Raw genomic sequence first — 12,527 nt, forward strand, 5'->3', positions numbered from 1 at the left:
GAGTCAGAAAGCTTAACTGATGGCAGTTTAAATTTCTTCCTTTTTCAGATTTTACAAAACCATTTAACAATGGAACACACCGCTAGGTCCCTCCACCTTCCTTGGAAGGAGTCTGTATAAGCAGGTCTCTTAAAGTTTACGCTTCATTTAGCATCAAACCCACCTCTGCCAGACCCACCTTGAAGCACTCCACATCGTCCTAAACAGACACAACCCCAGTCTGTTCACTGATGAACCGTGCCTTGTGGGGCTGTCAGGAAATCTCCACAAGGCCAAGCAGTAGGCAGTCCGTTTTTCTGGCAGTGGGACTTCTCCCCTAAACCCAGGCACTGAAGAACAAGTGAGCGCCGGGTCTCAGGAGAGGCCTTCTCTGCCCAACAGGCAGATGTACTATATATTCCGCAAGCAGTAAAAAGCAAAGCCGTACTTGCCTTTGGATTTTAAATTTGGAAGGCTCCAACCACAAGGCGCATCACTGATGAGAAAACAGTGATGAACTGTGTAGCAAAAGACATTCTGCCTTCCCAGAATGTGTGAGGCCAAAGTGATCCACAGGCTATGACCCAGGACCAAGTCCAGGCCCATAACCTTGACACCTGGCTACACTGCCCACCCATAGGCTTAGCACAGCTGCATATAAAGACCCTGGGCACGTCCCCTCAGATTAGAGCGATTAAAACACCCAGAGCCTCCTCTACAGCTTGATTCTACTATTAGCTTAAACATTCTGGAATTGCCAACAAAAGAGCTCCCCCTCATCTCATTTAGCAGAGTCGATTTTATTTTTATTTTAGTTGTACTGTGTAAACCCACACTGCTGTCACTTGTCACATCTGTGATTTCCACTCACATTGTTCACAGCATTAATATTAACCTTCTTTTCAAACAGCTTCTCCGTAAGATACAAATTATTGCTTTTAGCAGCATGCTGGAAGCTCCTCTCATTTGGCAGCTCTGAAAGCAAGCAAGCAAGCATGACTGCGGGAATCGAAGAGGGTTGAAGAGAAAGCAAACCTCACGTGGCAAACCTTGGAACTAAAAACCTGAAACAACAGCCTTGAACCTTTCACAGTCTGCTATTTTGGATGTGGGGACTTTGCTTCAATATTTTATAAAGCTGTATCATCAAGATTCCACGTTCACCTCACACTGCAAGTGTTTTCTCAGCCTTAAACATCTTCCTATCCCAAACAAAACATTATTCTCAAGGACCACCCTGAAGTCAGCAGTGCAGTATATAGCTCTAGGAGGCTGGAGGGTGGCCACTGACTTCTCAAGGGGCGTTGTTTATAAAATGTTTGTACAAGATTAGGCAGGGAGGAGCCCAAATACTCTGTACAAGCTTACAGAGATAAAATTGTTGTCTGCAGAACCCTGCGGGATGCCAGGCCTGCAGAAACAAAACCATGAAAGGCAGCACATCATATGGTCATGAATGAAGGTTAAAAGGGATGAACATGTTTTATTTTCATTTACATGAAAGGAGATAAAAGAAGATTTTCACTTTTACTAGAAACATTAATATTACTATACACTACAAACAAAAAGTTCCCTGGTGGCTCAGATGGTAAAGCGTCTCTCTACAATGCGGGAGACCTGGGTTCAATCCCTGGGTCAGGAAGATTCCCTGGAGAAGGAAATGGCAACCCACTCCAGTATTATTGCCTAGAAAATCCCATGAATGTAGAAGCCTGGTATCCATGGGGTCGCAAAGAGTCGGACACGACTGAGCGACTTCACATTCACAAACATTACAGGTCACATACATAATACATACTTAGATGGCAGGTTTTATTAAATAGCTTAGAGAAGCTTCCAGGATTTACTGAGTTGTTTGTTTGTTTCTTTGTTGTTATTTTGGAATATAAAGGGGCTGAAAAGGGATTTCCCTGGCAGTCCAGTGGTTAAGACTTCCTGTTCCCAGGGTCCCCTCCCTGGTCAGGGAAGTAGATCCCACATGCTACAGTAAAGATCGAAGATCCTGCTTGCTACAACTGGAGAGCTGGCGAAGCCAAAGAAATAAGTTGTTTTTTTTTTTTTTTTTTTAATTATAAAATTTTTAGAAGAAAACACAGGAGAAAAGCTTCCTAAACTGGGGTTATGCAAAGAGTTCTGTTTTGCACATGACTCCAACTGCATGACTATAAACGAAAACAATAGTACATTGGACCTTAGAAAAATTTCAAGCTTTGCTCTGTGAAAAATACTGTTAAGAGAATAAAAAAGACAACCTACAGATTGGGGGAACATATTTGCAAATCACACATATGACAAATGACTCAACAGTAAGAAAACAAAATCCAATTTAAAAATAGGGAAAAGACTTCAATGGAACAAAGAGGAACCAAAGAGGATATATAGATGGCAATAAGCACATGAGAAGATGTTCAGCATCATTACCTATGAGGGAAATACAACTTAAAACCACAAGGAGATACCAATACGCAGGTGTTAGAGTGGCTAAAATTTTATTTTATTTATTTATTTTTTCATAGCAATATTTTCTTTTTTTTTTTTCATTTATTTTTATTAGTTGGAGGCTAATTACTTTACAGTATTGTAGTGGTTTTTGCCATACATTGACATGAATCAGCCATGGATTTACATGTGTTCCCCATCCTGAAACCCCTCTCCCACCTCCCTCCCCATCCCATCCTCTGGGTCTTCCCAGTGCACCAGCCCTGAGCACTTGTCTCATGCATCCAACCTGGGCTGGTGATCTGTTTCACTATAGATAATATACATGTTTGTATATTATTCGATGCTATTCTCTCAGATCATCCCACCCTCGTCTTCTCCCATAGAGTCCAAAAGTCTGTTCTATACATCTGTGTCTCTTTTTCTGTCTTGCATATAGGGTTATCATTACCATCCTTCTAAATTCCATATATGTGCGTTAGTATACTGGATCGGTGTTTATCTTTCTGGCTTACTTCACTCTGTATAATGGGCTCCAGTTTCATCCATCTCATTAGAACTGATTCAAATGAATTCTTTTTAATGGCTGAGTAAAAAAAAAAAAAAATAATAATAATAATAAATAAATTAAAAAAAAAATGGCTGAGTAAAATTCCATTGTGTTTATGTACCACAGCTTTCTTATCCATTCATCTGCTGATGGGCATCTAGGTTGCTTCCATGTCCTGGCTATTGTAAACAGTGCTGCGATGAACATTGGGGTACACGTGTCTCTTTCAGATCTGGTTTCCTTGGTGTGTATGCCCAGGAGTGGGACTGCTGGGTCATATGGCAGTTCTATTTCCAGTTTTTTAGGGAATCTCCACACTGTTCTCCATAGTGGCTGTACTAGTTTGCATTCCCACCAACAGTGTAAGAGGGTTGCCTTTTCTCCACACCGTCTCCAGCATTTATTGCTTGTAGACTATTGGATAGCAGAGAATGGCTAAATTTTTTTAAAAATTTTATTTATATATTTATTTATTTTATATTGTAGTGGTTTTTGCCATACATTGACATGAATCAGCCATGGATTTACATGTGTTCCCCATCCCGATCCCCCCTCCCACCTCCCTCCCCATCCCATCCCTCTGGGTCTCCCAGTGCACCAGCCCTGAGCACTTGTCTCATGCATCCAACCTGGGCTGGTGATCTGTTTCACCCTTGATAGTATACTTGTTTCAATGCTATTCTCTCAGAACATCCCACCCTCACCTTCTCCCACAGAGTCCAAAAGTCTGTTCTATACACCTGTGTCTCTTTTTCTGTCTTGTATATACGGTTATCGTTACCATCTTTTTAAATTCCATATATATGCGTTAGTATACTGTATTGGTCTTCATCTTTCTGGCTTACTTCACTCTGTATAATGGGCTCCAGTTCCATCCATCTCATTAGAACTGATTCAAATGAATTCTTTTTAATGGCTGAGTAAAATTCCATTGTGTGTATGTACCACAGCTTCCTTATCCATTCATCTGCTGATGGGCATCTAGGTTGCTTCCATGTCCTGGCTATTATAAACAGTGCTGCGATGAACATTGGGGTACACGTGTCTCTTTCAGATCTGGTTTCCTCGGTGTGTATGCCCAGGAGTGGGATTGCTGGGTCATATGCAGTTCTATTTCCAGTTTTTATTTATTGTTGGTAAAAATACCAACAATACCAGATTTAAGTTCCTCTCTCAGGGCATCAAGGCCTTGCCTGAACTGATTCTGTGTACCACCCCAATCTCATTTGCTCTCCCCTTCACTCCCTAATATTCAAATAGTCTGGTCTTACTCCACTTTCTTTTTCTTAAAATATTTATTTAACTGCACCTGGTCTTAGTTGCTGCACGCAGGATCCTCCCTTGCAGGGCACAAAATCTCAGTAGTACATGCAGAACGCCGAAATGCTGGATCTTAGCTCTCCCACCACAGATCGAACCGAGTCTCCCACATTGTCAGGAGGATTCTAAACCACTGGCTCAACAGGGAAGTCCAGCTTTTTCACTCTCCTCTTTCACTTTCATCAAGAGGCCCTTTAGTTCTTCTTCACTTTCTGCCATAACGGTGGTGTCATCTGCATATCTGAGGTTATTGATATTTCTCCTGGCAATCTTGATTCCAGATTGTCCTTCATCCAACCCAGCATTTCACGTGATATACTCTGCATATAAGTTAAATAAGCAGGGTGACAATATACAGCCTTGACGTACTCCTTTCCCTATTTGGAACCAGTCTGTTCCATGTCCAGTTCTAACTGTTGCTTCCTGACCTGCATATAGATTTCTCAAGAGGCAGGTCAAGTGGTCTGGTATTCCCATCTCTTTAAGAATTTTCCAGAGTTTGTTGCAGTCCACACAATCAAAGGCTTTGAAATAGATGTTTTTCTGGAATTCTCTTGCTTTTTCGATGATCCAATGGATGTTGGCAATTTGATCTCTGGTTCCTCTGCCTTTTCTAAATCCAGCTTGAACATCTGGAAGTTCACAGTTCACATACTGTTGAAGCCTGGCTTGGAGAATTTTGACCACTACTTTGCTAGCATGTGAGATGAGTGCAACTGTGTGGTAGTTTGAACAGTCTTTGGAATTGTCTTGCTTTGGGATTGGAATGAAAACTGACCTTTTCCAGTTCTGTGGCCACTGCTGAGTTTTCCAAATTTGCTGGCATACTGGGTGCAGTAGTTTCACAGCATCATCTTTTAGGATTTGAAATAGCTCAGCTGGAATTCCATGACCTCCACTAGCTTTGTTCATAGTGATGCTTCCTAAAGCCCACTTGACTTTGCATTCTAGGATGTCTGACTCTTGTTGGTGATCACACCATCATGATTATCTGGATCATGAAGATCTTTTTTGTACAGTTCTTCTGTGTATTCTTGCCACCTCTTCTTAATATCTTCTGCTTCTGTTAGGTCCATACCATTTCTGTCCTTTATTGTACCCATCTTTGCATGAAATGTTCCTTTGGTATCTCTAATTTTCTTAAAGAGATCTCTAGACTTTCCCATTCTATTGTTTCCCTCTATTTCTTTGCATTGATTGCTGAGGAAGGTTCCATAGTTGATTCCTTCCTATCATTCAGAAATTTGGCTCAAATGTCCTGTCTGCCCTGATCACCACATCTCCTGTTCCCCTGTCACAATCACATCACTCTGTTCCATAGTCTCCAAAGCATTTATCACTACCTTAAAATAAATATCTCATTCATTTATTTGCTTATTTATTTCATCATCTATCAACCCTCCACAACCAGAAATTGAGCTTGGGCCAGAATATGCTCTGTCTGCATCTCTACATCTAGAATGTGTATTTACATAGTAATTTCTTGAAAATATTTCTAGAAAGAACGGCTGGCTAGCTGGATGGATGGATGGATGAACTAACTGAACACTATCTTAAGAAACTGATGCTCTGTACCCAAGGCTGGTCTTTGGCAAATGAGGCCATCCCAGCGAGCTGACATGGATGGTGTGCCTGTTAAGAGACTTGATGTCATGCTTAACTTTGAAGACTCTTAAACAGCATCCCTCAGTTTATGCTGGAAATTTATTCCCAAGGCACAGAGGAACCCCTCCCTGCTTTTAAAACTGAAGTACAGAAAAATTAGGTGCCTTATTTGAGGTCACACAATAAATTAGTGAAGGCGCAGGCTGTAGGAGATAACAGCACATAAAACTCTTTCCTTATTTGTAAAAGGGCTGAATCATTTCTTGGAAAATCCTCTTCCTTAATTTGAAAGAGGAACACTTTCCTTCCGCCTACAATGCAGGGTTAACCTGAAATAAAACGTTCTGAGAAACGTGAGCCAACCCTTGGGAGGGTGTGGATCCCAAAGCTGAAACCCAGCCCACCGAGGGCGGAGGGGTGAGGATGGGCTCCGGTCCCTGGGGCACCCGCAGCTGCTCAGCCAGTTCCCCCGGCCCGCCCCGCGCCGCCCCGGAGGGAGTTTCCAGGCCTGTACCCGGACTTACGGAACTCGTGTCCGGCCGCCGCCGCCTCCTCCTGCGGCCGCTCTTGCTGGGGGCCCCGGGACAGGCCCATCTCGGGCCGGCCGCCGCGCCCCTCAGGTCCTCCCACAGCCCCCTCGCCTCCGCCCTGCGCCCGGGGGCGGGCAAGCCGGGCTCCAGGTCCCCGAGGCCCGGCCCGCGCGGGCGCCGCGCACCGCAGGGGCCGCTCTCCGCCGCGGGCGCCTCGCCCGGGGCTGCAGTCCTGCCCGGGCGGGGCCGCCTTCAGGTGTGGCGCGCACCGCGCTGGAAGCACCTGTGGTGAGAAATTAAGAGGAAAGTCCCGGCCATGTTTAGGTGGTTCTGAGAACAATTTGGAGAAGACTCTTGAGAGTCCCTTGGACTGCAAGGAGATCAGCCAGTCCACCCTAAAGGAAATCAGTCCTGAATATTCATTGGAAGGACTGATGCGAAGAACTAACTCATTGGAAAAGACCCTGATGTTGGGAAAGACTGAAGGTGGGAGGAGGACAGAGGATGAGATGGTTGGATGGCATCACCGAGTCAATGGACTTGAGTTTGAGCAAGCTCCAGGAGTTGGTGATGGAGAGGGAAGCCTGGCGTGCTGCAGTCCATGGAGTCGCAGAGTCGGACAAGACTGAGCGATTGAACTGAACTGAATAGAATACAATTCGGAGTTGTCGAGGTTAGCTTTATAAAACCAACACCATTGGATCTTCAGTACTGAATCAATTCTAAATGGGCTTCCAGAATTTTCTTTTGAATAAAGTACGACTCAGTTCCCTCTTTGAAAATGGAAAACCTTAGTATCCCATTTTAATGCAGTGGTAACCTACTGGCCTCCCCATCTTGGGTATTCTTTCTTTCTTGAAAGTGAATGTGTTAGCGGCTCAGTCGTGTCCAACTCCTCGTGACCCCATGGACTGTAGTGGTTTATAAAGTAAAGAATTAATAAAATATAGTAATCTATGCTGGGCAATCATATGCCTAGCTAAAATTCAAATAATAAGAAAGAAATGTAGACTAGTGAACAGCCAGGATATCTCCACTGAATCCCTACTGTACATAAACACAATGTGCTTGAATTAGGAGTTAAATTAGAAGTTTAGCATATTCTGAGAGTGAAAAAAAAGCCTCAAAACAGAACTAGATTTGACCCCAGAAGTGACCCACCTCTTTGGTACACACACACACACACACACAGATGAGTGATGTTAGGAAACATTGTCTATGGTTTAGTGAAAGGAAAGAAACTGGTGAAAGCTGAGAAGTAAATTGGAAGGCCAAAGATTAGGCAACTGCTGAAGACTTGACAAAAGGAATAAAAAGAAGTGGTGTTATAAGGGCTGATAGAATTAGTAACAGATATAGGTTTGGCAAAGATCGTGTGTGTGTGTGTGTTCAGTAGGTATCAGTTCAGTTCAGTTGCTCAGTCGTCGCTGACTCTTTGCGACCCCATGGACTGCAGTATGCCAGGCTTCCCTGCCCATCACCAACTCCCGGAGTTTACTCAAACTCCTGTCCATTGAGTCGGTGATGCCATCCAACCATCTCATCCTCTGTCGTCCCCTTCTCCTCCTGCCTTCAATCTTTCCCAGCATCAGGGTCTTTTCCAGTGAGTCAGTTCTTCACATCAGGTGGCCAAAGTATTGGAGTTTCAGCTTCAGCATCAGTCCTTCCAATGAATATTCAGGATTGATTTCCTTTAGGATGGACTGGAGTCCCTGCAGTCCAAGGGACTCTCAAGAGTCTTCTCCAACACCACAGTTCAGAAGCATCAATTCTTTGGCCTTCAGCTTTCTTTATAGTCCAACTCCTACATCCATACATAACTACTGGGAAAACCATAGCTTTAACTAGATGGACCTTTGTTGGCCAAGTAATGTCTCTGCTTTTTAATATGTTGTCTAGGTTGGTCATAACTTTTCTTCCAAGGAGTAAACATCTTTTAATTTCATGGCTGCAGTCACCATCTGCAGTGATTTTGGAGCCCCCCCAAATAAAGTAGGTATATACACATATATTTATGTGGTGTATGTACATTTATGCGTATGTGTATGTAGGTATATATGAGTTTGAAATAATAACAAACTTAAGAGACTGCAATTAGACAGAAAGGGTGAAAACTATTTGCCTCTGAATTATCTTTTGTCTCACTGAGCCTTTGTAGATAGCAACAATTTTAGAAAATAAATTACCTCACACTTGTAGGGGGAACAGTCCAATACTATGATTTACTTAATAAATGAGATCATGTTTTCCATACTCCCTATAATATCATTTGAGTTTTTCTTGAACAACTGGTAGTTCAACTGTGTATGACAAAGCAAAAGTGATTATCCCTTAATAATCCAACAAAAGACAGTTTTTGCCCCAGGGGTATAAATGCCACCTCTCTGTGAAGTTCACTGACATCCTACCAGCATCAGGGATGCTCTAACATATAATTGCTTTTCAAAATGGGGAAAAAAATCAGCACCAGGTATGCTTTTCACAATGAGATATTTCCTTAAAAAGCATTTTTTAAAACCCTAGGTTACTGGTCATATTTTGAGCCTTTTTCCAAATATTTCCAAGCTACCTAGAAAGAACAGAGTAATAAATCATTTCTAAAATAAGCCACTACCCAAGAAAGGGAAAGAAGTACAGTTCCCTGTTCCTGGAATGCCCATCCCTATGGCCCAGCTTGAGTGCAGCCATCTAAGTCAGCCATCACCCTGTCTTTCCAAAGAAAACATGGCAAGAGAGTAACAGACATCAGTCTTTGGACAAATATTACTTATTCATTTATAGGTCAGCAGATAATAGTTAACGTCTGCAAAGTGCCAGACTTTCTGCTTAGAGTTCAGAGATCAGGAAAAGACAGTCCAGCATCTCTAGCAGCGTACAACCCAGTCGAGAGAGACCACAGCAAAGTCACAGCAAAGAACGCTTCAGAAACAGCGGCACAAAGGAGTGACTGATCAGTTTTCCTACAGCGCAGGGACCATTTCCTGAAAGGGGTCCCTGGGCTGAATGGTGATCCTTGGGTGAATTGTCTTTTGATGAATGATCATGTATGTTTATTGTGTATGCAGAGGGCAAAGGGGCATTCAGGAAGTGCATTCTGGACAGAGGGAGCAACTGACCACGACACCAGAAGGGAGAAGCAGCTCAGTTTATTGAGGAAACTACAAGCTATGCTGTGTGAATTCAGTGTCCTTGAAAGTCAAACCTGAGTTTAGTGTGCACCAAAGACAGTGATTTGTAGGAGCTCATTTGTATTGGCAACCAAGAGCCAGTTGTTAAGTTTTTAGGAGTTTTGTGAGCCGGTTGACATCGTGTCAGTGGCTTGAAATCTGCCGTGGTATTTGCACATGCATGCGTGCTTAGTCACCTCAGTCGTGTCCGACTCCCTGCCACCTGTGGACTGTAGCCCCCCAGGCTCCTCTGTCCATGAGATTCTCCAGGCAAGAATACTGGAGTGGGTTGCCATGCTCTCCTCCCCGGGGGGTCTTCCTGACCCAGGGATCGAACCAGCGTCTCCTGCATTGCAGGTGTTTTCTTTACCGCTGAGCCACTAGGGAAGCCCATTTGCACCACAGAAATCATCATGTGCTGAAAATCCTACCCTTCTTCTCAGCTCCCATTGATCCTGGACAGAGTTGAGAGCTTTTGACATCTTTTGTTTCTGACATAATGGTGACATTATGAAAACATCATTTGTGGCTAATGTGCAATAAATGCACAAAGTGGTTTAGAGCAGGAAAAGCTGAGAAACCAGTTGGAAAGTCAGAGTTTAGGCACAATTTGTTTGTTCAGTCGCTAAGTTGTGTCTGACTCTTTGCAACCTCATGGACAGCAGCGCCTCAGGCACCATTTATTAAATAGCAGATACTTTTGGTACTGAGTTGTCTAAAATATATATACCCATGCCAGTTCTACTCTCTTGTTGCTGTTTTTAAGTCACTAAGTTGTGTCCGACTCTTTGCGACTCCATGGACTATAGCACATCAGGCTTCCCTGTCCTTCACTGTCCCCTGGAGTTTGCTCAAGCTCATGTCCATGGAGTCAGTGATGCTATCTAACGGTCTCATCCTCTGCCACCCACTTCTCCTCCTGCCCTCAATCTTTCCCAACATCAGGGTCTTTTCCATTGAGTCAGCTCTTCGCGTCAATTGGCCAAAATATTGGAGCTTCAGCTTCAGCATCAGTCTTTCCAATTCATTAGTAGTAATACTACACTATTAGTATATGGTATTAGTTACTACAGCTTTTTAATAAATGTTGATATGTACTAGGGCCTGTCCTTCTACCTTGTTATTCTTGGGTCTTTACTCTTCCTTATAAAATTTAGGATCTACTTAACAACTTCTGAGAAAAACCACGAGCAGTTTTGTTTTGAGTTTTATTGAGCTTACAGAATAAGGGGAGAATAGTTATCTTTTAAAATAGCTATTCTTCCTGACTAATTTACTCAGACATACTGTTTGTCTTTCAGTAATATCTGGTGGTTCTAAAGTACACAACAAATTCTGATAGATGACACCACCTCCCTACCTCCCCAGACCCTATAGGTCCCTTATAGGTTTTATCATGAAAGAGATTATGTTTATTACATTTCCTAATTTTCTATTATTGTTGTACAGGAATGCTCCTGATTTTGTACATTGATCTTGTAGCCATAACCTTGAACTCCTTTATTAAATGTAGATTTTTAAAAATACAAACACATCTGACAATAAAGTTTTGTTTCCAATTTTTAATTCATCTTATTTATTGAATTGACTCCAGCAAAATAATAGAGGATACCCTTGTGTTATTTTTAAGGAGTGCTTCTAAAATTTCACCATTAAATGGTATGATTTATATAGTCTTTTATAGGTGAGACACAATTTACTAACAGAATCTGCTTTTGTTTGGGTGTAGCAATGTGTCTTGCTAAAAATTACATTTCCAGGTTCCCTTCAATATGAGGAAGCCATGTGATAGTCTGGCCAATGAGATGGAAGTGGAAATTGTTACGTAGGGCTTCCAGGAAAGCTCCTTAAGGTGGGACAGACTCATTGCCCTTTTATCCCTGTCACTTCCTTGTCTTCCTAACTGGAACTCAAGTGTAAGGCTGGACGTTGGAAAAGCCCATCCATCTTGTGACCAGAAGCTGCCATGTGAGGCCAAGAAAATTAGACTGTGAACCCATCTTTGAACCATTGAGCTAACGCTAACCAATGAAATTCATGTTTCATGGGAAAACTAGAACTGATTTTTTTAAAGAGACAGATTGGGTTTCTGTAACTCACAGCTGAAATGAAATTCTGAAGAGATGCTAAAAAGTAGGGTGCTGAAATAAAACCCAGTATACAGAATTGACTTCATGTTTAAGGGAGGGACTTTGAGGAATATAGACACATATTCCATATGTGGCTGGAAAGATGGTGACTTGTTTGGAGATGATAAAATACTTGGTCAACTTTGACAGTTTGATACTGGAGAGTAGACCAAATGCTGCTATAGCTATAGCATTAGGGGAAATGTTAGGAGAAAAACTGAAAATGTTGACAAGGGATGGCTCTTTCTTGCTGTGTTCAGCAAAGTCCTAGCAGAGAGAAATGTGCTGTTTATCTATTGAGGCAAATACCTGTGGAGATGGAGGAAAATATCACCTCAATAAAGAAAGAAATTTCTGACATTTTTTAAAAAATTGTGATATATGTCATTTATGAACAAGAGTGTATAAAATATATATGTACAATGTAAACAATATTTTAAAAGTAAACATCCACAGAGTCACCACCCAAGACAATAGAACACTGATAGCATTTCGGCAGCTCCATGTGCATTCCTCAGTCACATTCCCTTTTCTCCCCACAGAAGGTCATTATTCTATCTTGGGGGCAATAATGTACATACTTCTCTGTATAACTGATTTATATGACTACATTCTTAAAGCGATATACACTGTTTTGAACTACATGCATGGACTCTTGCCAATGGCATCCTTCTATGATTTGCTTCTGTTGCTCCACATTACGTTTGTGATATTCATCCACCTTCTGATTACCTATTCCTTCATTTTCACTAATGTGTAGAACTATACTGTTTGAATATACATGAAAATACAATGGTAGGATTTAGCC

At 42.2% G+C, this 12,527-nt stretch overlaps 1 protein-coding gene across 1 annotated transcript in view; it reads right to left on the bottom strand.

The window, feature by feature from the left end:
- Positions 1-9,669, bottom strand: part of ANKDD1B (ankyrin repeat and death domain containing 1B) — a 61,092-nt gene extending 51,423 nt beyond the window's left edge. The window contains 4 exon segments of the mRNA XM_061158331.1: positions 851-954; positions 6,418-6,495; positions 6,498-6,673; positions 9,626-9,669. Of these exon segments, the coding sequence (XP_061014314.1) occupies positions 851-954; positions 6,418-6,495; positions 6,498-6,673; positions 9,626-9,669 (402 nt within the window).
- Positions 9,670-12,527: the final 2,858 nt, after the last annotated feature.

The sequence above is a fragment of the Dama dama genome, chromosome 12 (assembly GCF_033118175.1).
Source record: "Dama dama isolate Ldn47 chromosome 12, ASM3311817v1, whole genome shotgun sequence".
Lineage (NCBI taxonomy): Eukaryota > Metazoa > Chordata > Mammalia > Artiodactyla > Cervidae > Dama > Dama dama.